Source organism: Oreochromis niloticus, linkage group LG4, assembly GCF_001858045.2.
Source record: "Oreochromis niloticus isolate F11D_XX linkage group LG4, O_niloticus_UMD_NMBU, whole genome shotgun sequence".
In the NCBI taxonomy this organism is placed as follows: Eukaryota; Metazoa; Chordata; class Actinopteri; order Cichliformes; family Cichlidae; genus Oreochromis; species Oreochromis niloticus.
In genome coordinates, this window is record NC_031969.2 from 13,784,822 (window position 1) to 13,804,962 (window position 20,141).

The 20,141-nt window shown below is 40.6% G+C and overlaps 3 protein-coding genes and 1 long non-coding RNA gene across 4 annotated transcripts in view; 3 read left to right on the forward strand and 1 right to left on the reverse strand.

Moving 5' to 3' along the window:
* Positions 1–9,241, reverse strand: part of LOC112846783 (uncharacterized) — a 13,447-nt gene extending 4,206 nt beyond the window's left edge. The window contains exons 1-2 of the long non-coding RNA XR_003219937.1: positions 9,113–9,241; positions 2,844–2,915 (exon numbers count right to left, since the gene is read on the reverse strand). This is a non-coding gene — a long non-coding RNA (uncharacterized LOC112846783). The remainder of the gene's footprint in view (positions 1–2,843; positions 2,916–9,112) is intronic.
* Positions 4,069–8,535, forward strand: ppp1r27a (protein phosphatase 1, regulatory subunit 27a). The gene is made up of 3 exons (XM_003454023.5): positions 4,069–6,699; positions 6,894–7,044; positions 7,696–8,535. The coding sequence occupies exons 1-3, from the start codon at positions 6,264–6,266 to the stop codon at positions 7,814–7,816; spliced, it is 708 nt and encodes a 235-aa protein (XP_003454071.1). The 5' UTR covers positions 4,069–6,263; the 3' UTR covers positions 7,817–8,535.
* On the forward strand, positions 9,223–12,943 carry mcrip1 (MAPK regulated corepressor interacting protein 1). Its single transcript, XM_003453993.4, has 5 exons — positions 9,223–9,343; positions 10,005–10,100; positions 10,241–10,359; positions 12,000–12,104; positions 12,201–12,943. Exons 2-5 carry the CDS (start codon positions 10,093–10,095, stop codon positions 12,263–12,265), a joined length of 297 nt encoding a protein of 98 aa, XP_003454041.1. The 5' UTR covers positions 9,223–9,343; positions 10,005–10,092; the 3' UTR covers positions 12,266–12,943.
* A 3,686-nt stretch (positions 12,944–16,629) lies between these two features.
* On the forward strand, positions 16,630–19,944 carry alyref (Aly/REF export factor). The gene is made up of 6 exons (XM_003454022.5): positions 16,630–17,018; positions 18,431–18,589; positions 18,682–18,829; positions 18,926–18,989; positions 19,075–19,279; positions 19,375–19,944. The coding sequence occupies exons 1-6, from the start codon at positions 16,773–16,775 to the stop codon at positions 19,387–19,389; spliced, it is 837 nt and encodes a 278-aa protein (XP_003454070.1). The 5' UTR covers positions 16,630–16,772; the 3' UTR covers positions 19,390–19,944.
* Positions 19,945–20,141: the final 197 nt, after the last annotated feature.

The following is a 20,141-nucleotide window of genomic DNA, read 5'->3' on the forward strand; positions in this document are numbered from 1 at the left end:
CATGAATATGGACCAGAATCTCTGAGGAATGTTTCCAGCACCTTGATCAAAAGGAGGTCCAACACAGTGCTAGCAGGGTGTTAATACAGTTAGTGTACACAGAGTGTAGTGTTTTTATCTATTAAATACAAAAAGACACAGTTCATTGATTCAGTTACTGTAATGTAAAGAGCAGTATGTGGAATAGCACACGGAATTTTGGTTAGGTGTGTCCTCTGATAAAATTTTAAAAGATTTTATGTTGTGCACATCTACTTTTTATTATATATGTTATTGCTGTGAAACCTGCAATGCTATTAGCTTAAAAACAACATTATATTATTTTTAAAAATCAGTCCGTAGTAATGAATATGGACCATTTCTCATGGAAACTATGAGCTCATGACTGGAGGGCTTCAGCAACTAAGAGTCCAGAGGAATGGGAGCCATGACGGTCACGCCATGTATGCAGGGCCAGATGGCAGTTGGTCTCATTTTCAACAGCAAATGGCTCAATTTAGTTTTGCTTGGCTCATCTAATCTGCTCACGAGACTCTGTGTGAATATGTTTATGAATTCTATTTGATGTCGTCAGCATTCATGGTAATGTGTGCTGCTCGATAAAATAGGCTTTTACTTAGAAATATTGGTATTAAGTTCTTCTATGTTGTTTACTTTAAGATGAAAAGTTGAACGAATTTTAATGAAAGCAATACTGACCTCAAAGCCATAGTGTTCTGGTATGGTTTTGTTTCTTTGTTTGCTTGTTTTTGTTTTTTGTCTTTATTTTTTTATTTCAACCTAATGACCTTCAGACAAAAATATCACAATGAAGAGAAGTTATGGATATGTTACCCCAGAGGCACTGACTGACTTTGCTTTTGACTGAAAAGAAGAGGGTTACAGGGGATGTGATGCACTCCCAGGGACGACACAAGGTATGATCAAAAAGTCCCAGGAATGGGCCTCTAAACATCTAAAACCTTACTCCAATATAAATTTGGCCAATCTTTCCACCTAATAGCATCCACCTAATATCTTCTCATGCACCTCTGGACTATTGTCAGCATTGCTGCTATAATTAAACCAATCCCAGGAAGTCCTGTCATGCCCCCTTGCACTTGTGTTTCTCCAATGGCCGCTGGATTGCCTCCAGTGCATCACAACAGTGATTTTCATTTTTGGGAAGCAGACAAAGTTGCAGGGTGTGTAGTCTGCAGTTTTTCATTTTTAAAGGTCAGTTCTCAGAATTTCCAATCTGCAAACTCATAGTTTGTGGACCTCTCTGAGCAAAAGCAAAAATATTAACAATAAGCTGCTGTGTAAAGAACCTAAATTCAGAACAGCTGGGATGTTAGCAAATTGTAAAACAAAAAGGAAACCAGAATGCAGTGATATACAAATATCATGAACCCATATTTTGTTCACAACAGAAGACATAAAACATGTCAAATGTTTGAATTTTACTATTTCATGAAAAACACCACCTCATTTTGACATCTTGAAGAATTTGGGATGGAGGAACAAAAGGCTGGAAAGGTTAGCAACATTAAAAAAAAAACAGCTCGAGGAACTTTTTGCAACTAATTAGGACAAGTGGCAACAAATCAGTGATATTGCTGGGTATGAAAGAAAGTATCTTAGAGAGGCAGATTATCTCAGAAGACGGGCACAGGTTCACCGATTGCAAAAACTGCTCATAAATTATGGAACAATTAAAAAATAATGTTCCTTAATGTAAAAGTTCAAAGACTTTTAATGCATCATCATCTGCAGTAGAGTTGCTATGATTTGGTGCTATATAGTTAAATTAAACTGTGAATGAAATAACTTAAATAATCTTTTGGATGAAATTGAAGTGCATAATATCATCAAAAGACTGAGAATCTGGAGAAATCTCCGTGCACAAAGGACGAGGCTAAAAATCTAAAAATCAGTGTTGGATGTCTTAAAGCCAGACCTTTCACCAACTGAAAACATCTGGATCAGCTGTTTAGAAACTGCTGTTAAAAGAAGAGGAGATGCTACACAGCCTGCAAATTCATAATGACCCTTTTTTTTTCTTTAATTTTTTACCCAACTTGTAGGGCTGGGAGTCGTAATGTTGTGGTGTAAAAGAGTGTTGTTATTAGCTCAAAGACTCAGTTTTCATTTAGAACAATTGTAACTGTGCTTCAGTTTGTTTGTAGGCTTCTATTATTGTGGATTTGTGATGTGCTTTTCTGTATTTGTGTAATGCTAAACATCCAGAAACAATAATGTATTTGTTTTTCTTATGCTGACACTGGATATCACTAACTCATACAGTTCAAGCAAGCAGGATTTAGTGTATTTTGCTGGAGCTTCTCACTTTGACTTTCCCAAGATCCACCTCCACAGCACACTTTTCACTAAATGACAAAGGATTACTGCATCCTGATTTAGATTACAGCTCCTTTTTTTCAGCCCACCGCGCGTGCCGTAACCGGATACTTTTCAGACCAAGTGAGTATTTCTCATTGGGCCTGTGGAGATCCAGACAGACACTAATCCCTGCAGCGCTTACCATCCAGCGATCCAGGTCTGAAACATACCACTGACCCTGTTGTCACCCATGGGACTGCATATGCCCTGCACAGCAGGCTGCTTTATGAGAAAAGGATTTTACAGCCAAATAAGAGGAGCAGACGACTAAATTCGGCCAGAGTTATGATTATTCAGTCAGAATTAGCAAAATAAAACTTAATGTGACTTACTTGAGTTACACTGACCTTTCTAAACTGCACTGTTTATGAGGGTGGCAGCCTGCATTCATAACATGCTATACACAGACAGGACGCTTCACAGCTCTTATTTTTAGACATCACATCCAACCTGCCACTTACCTGCATCACGTGAGGCGGTGAAGTGTGGAGGCGCGCGTAGCTGGCGGTCTTTGCGGCATGTATCGGCCAACTCTTGAAGAAAAAAATAACATGGTTTCGACTTCAGCTTCGGGTCGAACTGTTTATTTCGTTCACAGGTTAGAAACTACAGCTTTTCGATGTGGTTGTGTGCGCAGTGTGATTTAGATCATTATCTTTTTTATTTAATGCTACATTTTTATTTAAGTAAAATCTGGAACATTGTCTTTTTCATTGTTTAAATGTCAGAAGGCTGCTGCTTGTAATTCAACAGAGTCAATGACAAATGAAAGTTAATTCATTAAGACTGGAAGGTAAAGTCATACAATGTGCTTTCCCTTGTTTCAGTTTTATTTTAATAATAGGAAGCGAATACCACATCACGAAAAGACAAAGCCACGTGTTGGGATCGATGAGATCAGGGGCTTCCGACCACATTTACAACACCACAGAGGGACTTGAAAAACAATGCAAATACCATTACCTCCACCAAGGAGGTCATGTTTTTGGTTTTCATGGGTTTTCTGTATAAACAATGGCTCGAAGAATTTTAAATGAATGCTGATTCAACTTTGTAAGGCTGTTGGAGTGGGGTCATGTCAGCAATCTGTTAGAATTTTGTCTTACATCAACAGAGGTCCTCAAGGTCAACTTAATAACTGAATGATTTATTGGTCAAAAATTGTGAAAAAGCATTATTTTACAAGTGTGGTTTGTATTGTCAACATAATGTATAGAAAGTTACATTTGACCTCTGACCTCCCCTTCAAGGTCAAATAAGGACAAACTTTCATAAAATGTCTTTTTATGAAATGTCTTCTTTATAATATAATATAATATAATATAATATAATATAATATAATATAATATTCCTTTAAAACTGTGCTTAAAATTCTACTGCCTTTCTATTGGCAGCTTATAGGAAATAATACTTATATATATAGAAAGAGAGATTCTAAATATAACATCATAGTTTGCATCCAAGTATCATGTCATGTTTGACCTGTGACCTCACATCTTCCTTTCTTTTAAGTGCAAAGTGTGTTACATCTTTAAAGGTAGCATTTTCAGAGAGAAAGAGAAAGACAATGAGATGCTTTGGTTTAATATTATATAATAACTCAACTTATTCATGTCCAGTTATTTACAAATCAGTTCCTCTTATTCATTACCTACTCCTACACAATGTTTGTCCAATCAGATGTTGATATACTACAAACCTCTTAAATTATGTTTAAAGAGAACAAAATAAATGTTTGTCAAATTCATTACTGTCCCTTAAAAGTACTTCCCAGTGAATGAGCTGCCTGCCTTGGCAGAGGTCTGATTCCTTTTAGTAGATCATTTTAGATAATATTTCTGGCACAACCTCCCTGAACCAAGGGAACGTCACTAATTTTATTTTACTGCATATTATTTATAGTTACTAAGAGGTTCTAGCAGGGAGGAGGCAACCTCATATAAATTTTGCCACCGAACTAAAAAGACGAGAAGATAAGAATAGTCTGTTTCCCATCAGTCTTGTGGAAAGTGTTTACCACTTTCCATTCTCCTGAATGTTTTCAGCTCTGACTTGTTGGTAATTTGACAGATCATAACATGAACTCTAAAGAGCAGGTAGGCGGTGGAAAGGCGGCCTGACTCTATGTATAGCAAGAAGTCATAAAGTGTGAAACCTCACTCTGACATTTGGTGCCTGTTTTTTCTGGTGAGAACACTGCCGCATAGCAAGAGCAGGAGAAGCTGGAAGGGGCATCATTATTGTTCAGGGACACCCTTGAACCCCCCGCCCCCCTAGTGCCATAAGAGACAGTGAAACCTGGCAGCTGGCACATTCAGATACTAACAGGTGTTTGAAGTTTCTGTTTTTTGTGCACACACACACACACACACACACTTTAGATATCAGTAGGAAGAAGAAGGAGGTGATGAATAACATAGCAGATCTTGGCTGATTATTACCTTCTCCAGTTGTGTACACCTCAATGGAAATATTTTTTTAAAGACTGTCCCTAAATATTGTGTGATATTCTAATAACATGTTTTCTATATTTAGCCACTTTAAAGCATTTCTGATGGTGTATGAAAATGAAAAAATGAATTAAACACAGTGTAAAAATGAGAAAAATATGAAGCCCAAACATTTAAGCGCGTGTAACTTGAATGGCCGACCTTGGAAAATCAAACTCCTGAGGATGGCATCCATCAGCTAGTTCCTCTGTCACGCTGGCAGCATCTGTGAAATGCCCAAGTCTCACTTCCAAAGGTTTTGTGAACCAGTTATAACCAGCTCTGCCCCACTTAGAAATCTGGACAGCTGGGCCCACTACCACAGCGTTCCGCCACCATTTACACGTACAGTATGCATGTGACTCCACGGTGTGAGCCTGCTAGTCCACACTTAAACATCCTGCTTACAGTCTGAATTTGTGGATTTTACGTGCTTCCCGTTGAGGGATCTTCTCTGTTTAACACTTTTTAGCAGATGATTTGTTGTAAATAGCTGCATTTCTTTCAACCTTGTGACTTTTTACTAGCATTTGCGGGAAGAGGTTACATATCATTTGGCTCCTCAGCTGGTCATGGCTACATGCCCACATGCGACCTCTTCAGAAGATGGTTTATCTAGTCTGGGTGCAAAGGGCAAGCACGAGGTGTCCTTTAGGTCAACGGGTAATATGAGAAAGAACAAGAGCACACAAAGTAAAAACACTATTTTTAATGACTCTAGTATACCTACAATTAGACTGCACCATAGGATATAATGTAAGCAGACAGATCGACTACATGATTGGGAAATCACACGTGCCATTGAGGTCCAGTCTTCTTCCTCGGGGCAATATTTACCAATCATGTTTACCATAGTTTCGATGTTTACGAGGGAACATTTAAGTCTCGAGTGAGGAGAACATTTTGGTTGTCAACATTTTTTATGATCCCTTGGTGAGGGCAGTGTCAGTGGCCATGTGACCACACGGTGGGAGGAGGCGCACAAGGGCCACTCATTTGTAAGCTGAAGTCACTGGATATTGGACCTTGAAATAGCACTACAGAGGATATAAAAGGATCCTCTCCTGCTTGCTCCCAACAGATCGCAGCCTTGTGTAACAGCAAATAATACTGTGCAACAGCTAAATTGTAATTCGGGCAAGAGAAATGAGCCATTGGTGAGAAAAAGGATGACCACACAAGCGAAAAGAAGTGGATGTGGACAGAGCAGAACAAAGTAAAGGATCTGAAAAAGGCTCGTAAAAGGATAAAGGACAAGTGGGGAGAGGACAAATAGGACACAGAGCAAAGGATACTGGTCTTTTTACTGGATTGTTGCATTCCCTTGGATTTCTCACTTCCCTCCTTCTGACCTAAAAGACTAGAGGGAGACGAGCTGCAACCATTGCAGGCATGAAGTACAGCTACCGTGTGCCGGCGTCTACGTACGCACGCAGCTCACAGTACACACCAACTTACCACACTCCCACCCAGTACACCCCCTCATATTACACACCGCCACCGTACACATCCTCATACACGTCCGCCTCAAAGTACAAACCGACACAGTCCAGCACCACATATTACACCCCGTCACACCACACGTCCACTTACACGCCTGCATCAGCATACGTCCCTTCATACAGCAAAGGGTCACGGTACAGCTCCACACGTGGCACACAAGCACAGGAAAAGCCTGCACCTGTAATTCCTGTCGCACCCGCCAAGAGGACAGTGCACTTCCCCAATGACATCATCTTCCAGGATATTGTTAGACGGGGAGACCTGGAGCAGATTGGTCGGTTCATGAGAGCGAGGAAAGTTCGTGTGGATACGGTGTTCCACTCAGGTGAGCAATATCTCCACAGCTTTGATTTTTTTGTCTGCAGGTACTCACATCCAAAGTCTCTTAAAATATATGTATATTTATTGTTGTTGTTGTTAAAAGCAGTGCTAGCTTCACTAATGAGTGAGAGTTTTGATGTTAAACAGTGTGCTAACCGCACTGACTGCGAGGGAACTGATTATTGCTGCTTTGTGCAGGTATGGCAGCACTACATGAGGCTGTGCTAACAGGGAACCTGGAGGTGGTGAAGCTGCTGGTTAAATATGGCGCCGATGTCCATCAGAGAGATGAGGACGGCTGGACGCCGCTCCACATGGCCTGCAGTGACGGCTACCCAGAAATTGCCAGGTAACATGTGACTTTTTAACCAAAAGTTCACACTTATGTAAATATAGAGCAGCTGGAGGGTTATTAGAAGAAGAAGCGGTTGCTCTCTTGCCACCAGGGGGCGCCACATCCGGTAGCTTGGCATGTTTGATTTGGCAGCGCTTTACACAGATGCCCTTCCTGATGCAAGCCCAAAGGGGGATCTGTCTCTCCAGCTGGAATCGAACCAGCAACCTTTCGCTTGCCAAGGAAATGTGTTAACCATTGCACCTGTAGCATATACAAATGTGCTACAAAAATAACCTCTGCAGACAAAACCTATTTTTACATGACCCATGTAGTTTGCATGTGACAGCTGATGCTGGCATAAACAAACAGCACCCACATGAAAAAGTGACATCACCATCATACCATCATCATCACAGTGCACAGCATACAGCATGAAAGAAGCGTCAGATTAGCAGAAGTGGGGGACATTTCTGGGAAGGGAATTAACACAGAGGTTCACCACTACGACTTTGAAAGTTGACTCTATATTCTAATGTCACATCACAAATCAAACCCATTTAAAGATTAGATGCACAAATGATTAACTATGGCATGTATTCATGCACTTTTGTAATATGTATACCTTTTATTTTAATATCAATATGTACTTCATTTTCTACTCAGATATCTGCTATCAATGGGCGCCAGCACAGAGGCAGAGAATGAAAGTGGAGAGAAGCCCGCAGACCTCATCGACCCAGAGTGCAAAGACCTCGCCAAACTGTTTGAGACTGGCTGCGTCTGATTGGATACCGGGTGGATCCAAAGGAAAGCAAACAAAGACTACAGAAAGAAGATGAGGAGCCGGAGCAGAACATTTCCACCACAGCTCACTTCACGACCGATCCCGTAAAGCAAGATTGTGTTTGCTCGTTTCAAAAGTAGTACAAACACCTGCAGGTGTATTATTGTAAATTATTGCCTCAAAGCGATACTCCAGTAAGCTTCTTTTTTTTCTGGTGGTTATTTTTATTTTATTTCATTATATCTGACTTTATTTTTATGTGTTTATTTGTCATACCAGTTTCAGCACTATGGCGCAACATGGAACATGGAAGCAAAACGTGTTTGTCACATATAGTCTGACTGTCTGGAGAAATGTTTGACTTTCAGGATTATTTCAGTTTTGGTTATTTATCTGATGTGTTAGTGTTAGGCAGTTTTTACATTGCTGGATGAACTCTGAAAATTGTGTCTCATAGAAAGAGTTTCTTTACTGCTGGGCAGTAAGAGGATCATCAAAATGGATACTGATACTTTAGTATCAGTCAGTCATAAATAAAAAAAATCACCAAAGCACAAGCTTGTACAAGATTTGTAACCCTGCAGTGTTTCCCCTAATGTATTACTTTCATTTATTTTGGTATAAGAATATAAATGCCAGCAGTGTAAGTCTTATCATGTTTTTGCTCAGTGATTATTTTTGTATATTTTCATAAATAAAGAATCCTTTTATTAATTTGACTGACTTTCTGTTGTGGTCTCTTCACGAAAAATGAAATTATATTACAAGAACTACAAAGTTCATAGTTATTTGTACACTAGTAAAGTACTTCAGTCATTGGCATTTTGTAGAAAGCTACTATCTGGTATTTAGCTAAATCACAACGTTTTAATGCAAGGGTTAAGATACGTTTGGGGATTTGTTTGTTTGTTTGTTTGTTTGTTTGTTTGTTTGTTTGTTTGTTTGGGGGGGGGGGGGTACAGGTTGCATTAGGTTGGAAAAGAAAAGCCCTAAAAATCTCTTGCCATTCAAGTGAATCTAATAGTTATAGTAACTACATACTACACAACTAAATAACTTAAACAACGCTGATCGATGTTTCTGACAAATTTAAGACAGATTGTGTGTGTGTGTGTGTGTGTGTGTGTGCAGTGGTACACTTTTACAGTGACTCAGAGGAACACTTGGTTTCTTAAATGAAGAGCAACCACTTGGTTGACCAGGCAATCCATCTGTTGAAAGGCTGCAGGGGCCTAATAATGAGTGCTAAAAAAATTAATAAATAAAATAGCCTATAATAATAATAGTAATAATTACCTGCAACAAACCAAGTAGCGGTTAGCCCACTCCAATTTCTCTAGCAACATCGTTTTTTGTTTGTTTGTTGTTTGCTTGCTTGCTTTTCTTGTTTTTTTATTTGCCCGAGTCACCTGGTTTGGAGGCTCTATCACTTCCGTTTGTTTTCCCGGAAATGTTTGGTTGGCATTGGCAACGTTTTAGCCAGCTCTAACGCCATACAGCCACGTCCGGAGGAGTGTTTATTCACGGGTTTGTTGAATATCCTATCTCTCATTCAGTGTGCATCTGGAAATACACTATTGCGCTGATGTTTGGTTTTTTCTAATACCTATCCTGCGCTAGTGAAATGAATGAAATTGTAGCTGTTACAAGCTAACGTTACGACAAGACAATGAAACTCAGCAGTCAGCTAGCTACATGCTAAATTCTCGTGTCGAAAAAATATGTTGTTATTTTCCCCCACAGACATAACTGCTGGGGCACGCGTATCTCTAAAGTACAAACTGGTTTAGATACAATGGTTTTTAATGGCACTGGAAGTCTAAGACGCTGGGTTTCGGTTTGTAAAGCGATGCTAACATTGCTGAAGCTACTGGACTCAAAACGTAAACAATGGCTCCTTGTTTAGCTAACGTCAATATTAGTTTCTCATTTTCAAACTCCTGCCTGACATTAGCTTTACTAAAACTAGTTAATCTCAGTAACCATGATTTACTCGTTATATCACTAATGTCACCGGAACTCATCGGATGACAGACTATGTTTTAAGGGCGTTAAGCCAGAAGCTAGCTAAAACCACTAACCAGAATTACCACCGCCGGTACAATTAGCTTAAAAGTAACCAATGCTGAAAACCGACTTCTGAGGTCATGTGGGAATTAATTACCCGCTCACTATTGTTTACTGGCAGGACTGAGCTGAGGACTTCTGGACGTTTGTTTATACTTAAATTCCACTCACCACAGAGGAGCGAGGAGCAAGTACAGACTGCAAACAGAATGACCAGGTTTGACCAAAGACAAGCACTTAAATACCCGTGATCACATTTAATTAGTGCTTTTGAACTGCGGTAGCTTTAGTTTAGACTAAAAGATGAATTGACTGTGTGCTGTGGTGCTAATTTTAACATTTCCATGTTTTCTGAAGCTCATCAGCTCCAAGGATGGTGAACAGTTACAAGAGGACTTCAAGCCCCAGATCCCCTACTAACAGTGGGGAGCTCTTCACCCCGGCACATGAAGAAAATGTCCGCTTTATACACGACAGTAAGTATGCCTGTCTAACAATGATGTATCAAACTCTCTTCATGAAAACATTCGGGATTTTAAATGCAACTCCTTGAAAACTAAAACTGAATTGCCTGTCAAATTAATTTAATTCTGAAAAGAAAGATTCTTTCAGAACCTAAGACACATTTAGGTTGAGTTAAAATTGTTACTTTTCAGTTAACTATAAACTGTGCAACTATTACAGTGGTAACAAATAGCAAGTGGGCTACACAAGACATTAAAATAAACAGCCTCTAGAGCATGAAAGCTGATTAAGTTAAAAAATAAAACTGCATTTTGATAATTTTTTGTTAAATGTTTGTCTCTATAATGCAAAAGACGCTTATTACCAGCAGTATTTGTAACTGGTTAATCTGTATTCATTGTTGTCAAAGCTGGTCATTTAAATTTCATGGTTTAGTATTATTCATCAGAAGTTGCCAGGTCTCTTTGAGGCCTAACAAACCCATCGTCTGTCTTGGAGAACATCAGTATCTTTGCGTGCCACTGCCACCTATAGATCAGCACAGTAATGTGGAGTGACAGCCATGTTTAAGTCTTGTTCTGCCTATCCGCATGCAATAAACAAAACAGGATCCTGCTGGCAGCCTGTCCACTGTTTCTGTGGCTACACAAAGAGAAGGACTATGGGAGTTAAGCCAATGTATATGCTACAAAGACACACTTGAGTGTAGTCCTCAAAACACACACTGTGCATGCTGATTGATCGGGATAAGGAACCACAGAAGACTTAAAAGAGACACACAGACAACACAAACACAAAGAAAACTGATCAAAAAGCATAGATGAGAAGCACAAACAGTGGACATTTTTTATTCTGCTTGAAAGAAATTCTTCATCTATTGTGACCTGTTTGCTGTGCACCAGATCTCTGTGACAGATCATTGACGAAGAGTAGCATGCATGCCCTTGGACATGACAGTAAACACCTACATAACACGGCTCTTATAAGCTCTATTGTACCATTAAACGGACACTCGGGGACTTTAAGGTTGTGCACACACTAAAGAAATTCTTCCAAGTTTCGTGCTTTTTACCCAGCTGTCCAGTCACAGTCATGTCAATCATGGTGCAGGGGCTGAATGGTTGAGCCCTTGGTATTTGTGTTTGCACCAGATGACAATGCAGGATTGCCACAATTTAGGAAATAATACAAAATCAGTGTTTGTAGGATTTGTTTACTATTCATCTGCAGGCACTTGCCAGGATATTTCATGTCACAGCAAAAAGCAAAACTCTGTGGGTCTCTAATGCTCTTCAAGTCTGAGAAAAGGCTTGTATAGAATAGAACAGGAAAGCCCTTTATTATCATTGTTCATGTACATCAAAATTATGGGTGCTCCACGCCAACCGTGCAGGAGTAAAATAAAATAGTAGGACAGCAGGAATGTAGCTCATGCTTTGTTAGTGACCACTGACCACAATTTAAATTCAGTGATTACTTCCAAAACATTGTTAAAAGCACTTGGTTTAAGATAGCAAAAATTCATTTTCCACGCTCTGACACTGAAGCACTTTAAAAGGTCTGGAAATAACGCTTTGCAAGTTAGAAAATGCCAGCACATGGCTCAGGTGCATCGTTAAGTAAAACTTCTTTGTTTTTGCTTATTTCGCAGCTTGGCAGTGCGTGCTCAGAGACATAAGATCAACGCAAAATAGTGACCGGAATGACCGTGGACCACAGGAGTATGTCGAGAAGAACCCAAATCCTAATCTACATTGTAAGTTCCAGCAAATGTTTATTTTTCCATCACACTAAAAGATGAAATCGGTAAAGGACGTGCTGATTAACTACTCGTTTCCTTTTGTTCTTGCAGCTTTCACACCAGTGGACCTGAGTGACCTCAAAAAACGCAACACACAAGACTCCAAGAAGTCCTAGTCTTTCTCTTAATTATCCCATTGCTTTTTTTTTTTCTTTCTCCCATACATTATCCTCGAGAACTTTTCCTCCGTCAGCCCTCTTGTCAGCCAGAAAGTTATCGTTGTTGGTCAGTCTAATACAGAATGCAAATCTAATTTCTAAACTCTGGACCATAGCAAAGCTTCTCTTCCTTCACCCTCGAAGACTGACTAAAAAGAAAAAGTTGGATTTCTTCCCTCTTCTCTCAGTTCCTGTTTTTTCCAGTCGCATTCGATATGTGGACGGGACCGATGCAAAGATTCATCCAAAATTTGCCGACTTTGTACCTCAGCTTTTTTTTTGTCTCCACAGGACGCAAAAGACTTCAGTCTTAAACGCGACGCTACTACTACTACTAATATGACATGGGAGGAAAATATGAAAGGGCTGACTTCTTATTTGTAGTTTTATTTTGTTTATCATTAATTAAGCAAGTGTAGAAGTAATTGAACATTCACACACACACACTTTATGGGCGAGTTTTCAAAGCCAAAACAGAGTGTAAACAAAGCCAACATTTTTATTATACATTTTCTTGCCCTTGGTCGGACTTTATTAAGTAGAGGGCCTCCCCAAGTATTGATAAATCCCCTCCCATTCCCCTCTTCTTTCCCAAAGCCTTGAAACAAAATGTTGAATAAAAAGACTTTTACATTACTTGTAGTTGTACTTATTCTACATAAATACATCACTGTATTTTTATCACATTAGAATTCTAGTTTTGTATTGGCCATGAGTTGTAATTAGTTTTTGATCCAGTTTATTTTCAGCTAGTTTCCAGAGTTGAAGTTCAAAAATGTTCGGTTAGCTTTTGTTTTCACCAGTATCGGTATTGTTTTAATTGTTTTTCTTTTTAATTATTATAGTATTTTGTTATTTGTCAGATGCAATATTTAAAAAGTCAGCAATTTAGATGTATCCCTTTGCAAGGCACTTGACGCACAGTCAACATGTAGGGCGGAGCAGATGATACTCCAAGGGTAAAGACAACCAGGCTTGACCTTGTTGGGTGATCTTACTATCAAATCATACATATATGACCATTTTAGAGGACTGATATTTCTCAGAACCTCCTTTTTAAGGCAGACTTAAACAATATATACACTATAATGACAAATGTATTCACTCAACCTTCCAGATCACTGGAATTCAGGTGTTCCAATCACTTCCATGGCCACAGGTATATAAAGTCAAGCACCAAGGCTTACAGACTGCTTCTACAAACGTTTGTGAAAGAATGAGTTACTCTAAGGAGCTGAGTGGTACAGTGATGGGATGCAACCTGTGCAACAAATCCACTCGTGAAATTTTGCCACTACTAAATAGTCAACTTTTAGTGGTATTATAAAAAAGTGGAGACGACTGGGAACAACAGCAACTCAGCCACAAAGTGGTAGCACATGTAAAATTACAGAGTGGGGTTAGCAGATGCTGAGGAACATAACGCACAGAAGTCAACAACTACAGACCTCATTCAGATTAGAAGGACAGTGTACAGAGAGCTACATGGAATGGGTTTCCATGGAAACAGCTGCATCCAGACCTTACATCACCAAGTGCAGAGTGTTGGATTCAGTCGTGCAAAGCTCGCCACCACTGGACTCTAGAGCAGTCGAGACGTGTTCTCTGGGGTGATGAACCACGCTTTACTGTCTGGAAATCCGATAGGCAAGAATGGGTTTGGAAGTTGCCAGGACACCAATACTTTTCTGACTGTATTTTGCCAGATGTAAAGTTTGGTAGAGGGGGAATTAAGGTGTGTTGCTGATTTTTAGTAGCTGGGTTCGGCCCCTTAGTTCCAGTGAAAAAATTGTTGTTTCAGCATACCAAGACATTTTGGGCAACAGTTTGGTGGATGGCCCCTTCCTGTTTCAACATGACCACAAAGCAAGATCTATAAAGACATGGATGAGCAAGAACTTGACTAGCCTGCACAGAGTCCTGCCCTCAACCCAACAGAATATCTTTGACATGAATTAGATACTGCAAGACAAGACTTCTCATCCAACATTAGTGTCTGACCTGACAATTTGCGCTTGGGAAGAATGGTCCAAAACTCCCATAAACACCCCTAAATTGTGTGGAAAGTCTTCCCAGAAGAGTTGAAGTGTGGGCCAACATCATATTAAACCCTCTGAATTAAAATTGGGCTGTCACTCAAGTTCACATGTGTGTTAAGACAGACAAGGATTATAGTGTATATGTAGAATAGTACTGGGGTGGCCGTAGCTCAGGAGGTGGATCAGAAGATTGGTGGCTTGATACATCTATCGAAGTGCAAACGTGTGTCAGTGTTTGATAGAAAGCACGTAGGAGTTAGATAAAGCATAGAAATAAATCCTTGTATGAATGGGTGAATGAGAGATGTTGTGCTCAAGTAGGCTCAATTAGCGTAGAAAAGCACTATATAAGCAGGGGTGCATGTGCTGTCAAAATAAAAGACACGCACCAGATAAGAAGTTGCAACGTGCGTTTGCGTACATATGATTTTCTGGAGGAGGACAGACATTTATTTAGAACTCTTAAAGATGTCGAAGAAGCAAGCTCCTTTAAGCAATTACTTTGGCGTTCCTCCACCTCCAAAGAAATGTCAGAAGGAGTCCAAACCGCAAAAGAAGCGCGTATTCTTGGAAAAGTGGTTGCAGGAGGTGAGCTGGCTTCAAACAAATGATGAACGCACAGAGATGTGGTGCAGAATATGCCGTGAAAATCCCACTCTAGCGGACAAAAACAGTGCCTTTTATATGTACGCAAACGCGCGTTTCAACTTCTTATCTGGTGCGCGTCCTTTATTTTGACAGCGAATGCGCACCTTATGTGCACCCCTGAATATAAGAACCAGTCCATTATCATTTATATTACACCTATAGGAGCTTTTTTAACAAATCTCATTATATACTGATCCATTTCGCAGCTTCCACATTCTGGGAAGGCTTTCTACTAAATACCGGAGTGTGTCTGTGGAAAGGTTTCCCCATTCATCAAGAAGCTGTTTGTTTAATTTAGTGGAGTAGATAATTCTATCTTGCTGATTAGTTTAACTTAGCTGAGTGCTTCAAATCTCCAAACATCAAATGGTGATTCTAAACTGGCTGTAGTTAAAAAGGTGTAAATGGTTATTTGTGTTTCCACGTTACCCTGTGCATGGTGTACCCCACCCCTTGCCCACTTTCAGCTCTGCTCGACCTTGAACTGGATATGTGGTTAAAAATATCGATGGATAGGTGATAGATAACTGTGTCTGAACTGACAGAGTGTGCCAGCAAGGGATAACTAAGCCAAGGGTAAAAGGGTCTTAAATAATTTATTGAATTGGACTGGATGAATGCAGGCATTGTTAAAATATCCAAACCTAGTTGTCAGTGCGGTAATCTCAACCTGCACAGCTCTGTGTAGCTGCAGCTGTTATCACACTATCAACGCCTGAAAATTGGATACTATATGACTCAATGCATTTTCTATTTCTAAATGTGGAAAAATTATGAAATTGATCCAGGGGGTAAAATAGCTGTTTACTAAGCTTTAAAAAAAGCAATGTTGAAAATGGTGCTTTTATTCAAAGCACCGTGTTAAAGATTGTCATCCATACAGTTGGATTTTATGTTTATCCATTCCAAAACCAGTTTTGATGTATGTTTGGGATCATCTTCCTGTTGAAACACCAAATGTGTCCAGGTTTCAACCACTTAGCCACTGACTTTAGGTGAAGTGAGGTGATTTGGAAGTGGTCCTACTTCTTCGTTATTCCAAACACTTTGTGCAATGTAACTGTCAGCAGGCAGTGTCTGGCTTAGGTGCAGTTTGGACAATTGTGGGGTGTATGTCTATAGTTTAGCCTGTGCTTTACAATCATTCCACACTGGAAAACGTTAGTTCACAGAAATCATTAAAAGTCAAAAAAATTACCATGACGATCGGTTATGACCACAAATATGTACATATTTGTTCAAACTGACTTACAGTGTTACATTTTCTTTCTTTTTTGTTTTCTTTTATTTCAGTTATTTTATACACACATAGCTGTAGTAGTTTGTGTAATGAAGACTTTCAACTACAACTCAAACTAATGAAATTTACAGTGAAACTGTAAATTTATTTTATTTAATATTTATTTAATATTTAGATTATTTAAATAATTGTAGATTCATTGTATTGTAGATTCATTGTTTCGGACGATACTGTTGATTGCTTCATTGTTTCGGACGATACTGTTGATTGCTTACCGATACTCATCTATGGAGCAAAACAATAGCAATTCCCTGTTGGTAACTTTGTACCAACATCTGATTGGACAGAAAGATGTTACTACGCATTGACGTTTGTCTACGTATGATACGCAACGAAACTGTTTTTCAGCAACCGTCTGCTCATTGTGTTTTGTCGTCGGGGAGAGAGGAAAGGGCAGGGAGCGGGACCATTGAAGTCTAGGGCTGTACTTTTTTTTTTAACTATTTCATTAACAGTTTAGCATTATTGGGGCAGCATAATGACCGATAAAATGGATATGTCTCTAGACGACATTATCAAGCAGAACAGGCAGCAGAGAGGTGGAGGCCGGGGCGGCAGAGGTCGAGGCCGCGGAGGCGCAGGTGGCGGCGGCCGTGGAGGAGGAGGCCCCGGGCGTCTCGGAGTCAGCGGTGGAGGATTTGGAGGCCGAGGCGGCGGATCCGGCCCGATGAGGAACCGACAGATCCCGAAACGCGCTAGAGGCAGACCAACGCCTTACAGCAGGGTATGAGAAAGTTAAAGGAAAAGCCTTCGACAAAGCTGAAAATGCCTGGTTAACGTCGTTCTGTAGCTAATCCCCTAGCCAGCTTGCTAGTCAAGCGAATAAAATGATTGCTAACCGCCGAGTTTTCCCTTCGGAGGAGAGCTCTATAATTGGCGGCTATGCATTAATGGAAGTTGTATGCATATTGTGTCCCTTCTCCCACAATCCATATGTGTTGCATCCTTTTTCAAGAGGAGCCCTTTTTGGAGAGAGCAGTTGTGTTAGCCGTGTTGGCTAACTAGCTAAAGTTGGATCGTAAAGGCCGAAGCGGCGCCATTTTGAATCAAGCACCTTAATTTAGAGCTAGTCGTCCAAGGTCCATATCGGTGCTTTTCCACCTCTTGAGTGAAATTGATGGTGAAAGGAAATCGCATCAACGAGAAATTCTACCCGCACGCTACTATCGTGGGAGCAAAATTCTTCTTTTTTTTTTTTTTTTTGGTCAAGTCCCAGCGCAGCGACCAGACGGCCTTTTGTTCGGGAGTGGCTGACGCTCTTCTCAGCAAGGCCCATTTTGGTGGCTATTCAACCGGTGTGGCTGTTGCTTTTTGGATGGATCAGTGGACTTTAAACCTCCTCTCTGATAATTTTCATGTTAAGGCAAATCATCACTCCTTAAGTGTGAATGAATATCTAAACAAAGCCCCAGTCAAAATGGCGTGTCTCAAAATGGACGCTCAGATAATCCACGCTCATTGATGGGGGGATAGCTGGGCCCCCTTTCGGTTTGTTTACATCCCCATCCCCACTCTCGTGTTATGGACATTTCCCCCTTCATGAAAGCCCTTTTCGTGGCTTGGTAAAGAACTCTTGGGCGGGCCTGGAAAACATGGTGCAACGCTGGAGGCAACGCTGCTTCAGATGGCGACCCCCTGTGTCCCTGAGGATCATATCTGGAGGGCCTCTGGTGGAGGTGCAGCTGGCAAGAAAACAGTGGGCAATTTTTGTAGCTAGCATGGGAGGTTGTTTGGGTTTTAATGTAGAGGTTATGGGTGGGAGTGGGATATAATAAAATCAGTTGGCTCTATTTGAACTTGGTCATTGAAAAGACATGTACTTTAAAAAAAAAAAAAATGTATCCAAAATGTATGCATGTACAGGTTGTATACAAGACATCCCCTTGCCTTTTAATTTTTTTTATATATATATTAAGTTGTCTTGTGTATGTCCTTATCTGTCCGAAGTGATTCACTTGCTTGTAGTGATGGGGTGGGCAGGGAATAGTGGGGATCCTCTTGGGGGACCTGAGCACCCTGACCATGTTGGAAGTGGAGCCCCTGCTTGCCCCAACACCCAGCCGTGTGGACTCTGTGAATGACAGAGGGCAAGGGGATCCTGAAGTCAGCAGGTGCGTTCTCTTTCGTCTGTTGCAGCCTAAACAGCTTCCAGATAAGTGGCAGCACGACATGTTCGACAACGGCTTCAGCGGCTTCAATGGTGCTGCTGGAGGTGGAGGAGGAGCTGGCGTGGAAACTGGAGGGAAGCTCCTCGTGTCCAATCTCGACTTTGGGGTCTCAGATGCAGATATTCAGGTATTTTAAGTTGTTTGTGATTCTTGGCCTGGGTTGGTGTGTTTAACAGTGTGGATCAAGAGGACCAATTGTTTTGGACGTGTGTTTGTTAGGAACTTTTTGCTGAGTTTGGAACTCTGAAAAAGGCTGCAGTTCATTACGACCGATCAGGAAGAAGCTTGGGAACTGCAGATGTCCACTTTGAAAGGAGGGCAGATGCGCTCAAGGCCATGAAGCAATACAATGGCATCCCACTGGATGGTAAGTCTTACGTTCTTTGACCTGCCAGTGCAAACAGTTTCTTAAAGTTTGCTGCTTCTGTAAAGATTTTGAGGTTCATGGTGTTTGTGTTTTTAGGGCGCCCTATGAACATTCAGCTCGTCACATCACAGATCGACACACAGAGACGGCCAATGCAGGGGTAGGTTGATATTTCTTTTTTGTTTGGGAGGGGGGGGCAGCAAATGTATTGATGACTTGATGTGTAAAGGCTCCTTTATCTTCAGTCTGAACAGAGGCGGCGGCGGAGGAGGCATGATGAACAGAAGTCGTGGTGGTGGCGGCTTTGGAGGCATGCAGAGAGGCCGTGGAGGGCGTGGTGCAGGTGGCCCTAGAGGACGTGGACGAGGCGGCCGTGGTGGTGGTAGTAGTAGCAAGCAGCAGCTGTCAGCAGAGGAGCTCGATGCCCAGTTAGATGCCTACAATGCCAGGGTATGTTTACCTGAAACTTGTAAATATGATTTCTTCTGAGTAACAGATTGTCCATTTTCTCAGATGTCTAATTAACTCTTGGTTTGTTTTCTCAGATGGACACCAGCTAAGAACGTAAAAACGAGCTCCTGAGGGTCGTCGTCCCTTCCTGTCTGCACAGAAGGGTGGCTGTTACAAATGTGCAGAATATTTTACACTTGGTTGTCTTCTAATGTGATTGAAAATATTGCCCCACCTCTTGTTTTAAATGCTCCAAAGTGTTTTTTACCAGTTTTGTTTGTGATAATTTTTTTTTTTTTTTTTTTTTTGTTTGTTTGTTTGTTTGTTTTCTTTTCTGATGGAAAAAATGGTTTCGACTGTAGGTTCTGGATCTGGGTTTCCCCAGTTTGTTCTTCTACCCTGTAGTTAAACACTTGTAATAAAAACCTGCAGTGCATATTAACCACATTAAATGTCCCAGTTTTTGTTTTCTGGTCATATGTCTACTTGTGTACAAGTTCACTATAAAATGTATGATTTCACCTGTAGTGTATCAGGATTAAAGACCTGTATTTGCTGACATTTCTGTATTTTGGAATAAACACTTGCATTGTTTTGGCAACTTGCAACAACTGTAAAACACAGATTTGCCATTTAAAGGGAAAAATAAAACGAGTGACCTAGAACTTGGGTTTCAAAAACCTTTGCTAACTAGCAGATGGAGCTTTTGGATTAATTGTAGTATCAAAATGCACGCATTAGGTGTGGGCCTGGCCCGACGTGCTGTATTTGCTGCAGGAAATGATACTGAAGTACAGCCACTAGATGGCACCCTGCTCTACTATAAAGCATGTAACAGTTTTTTTTTTTGTTTTTTTTTACT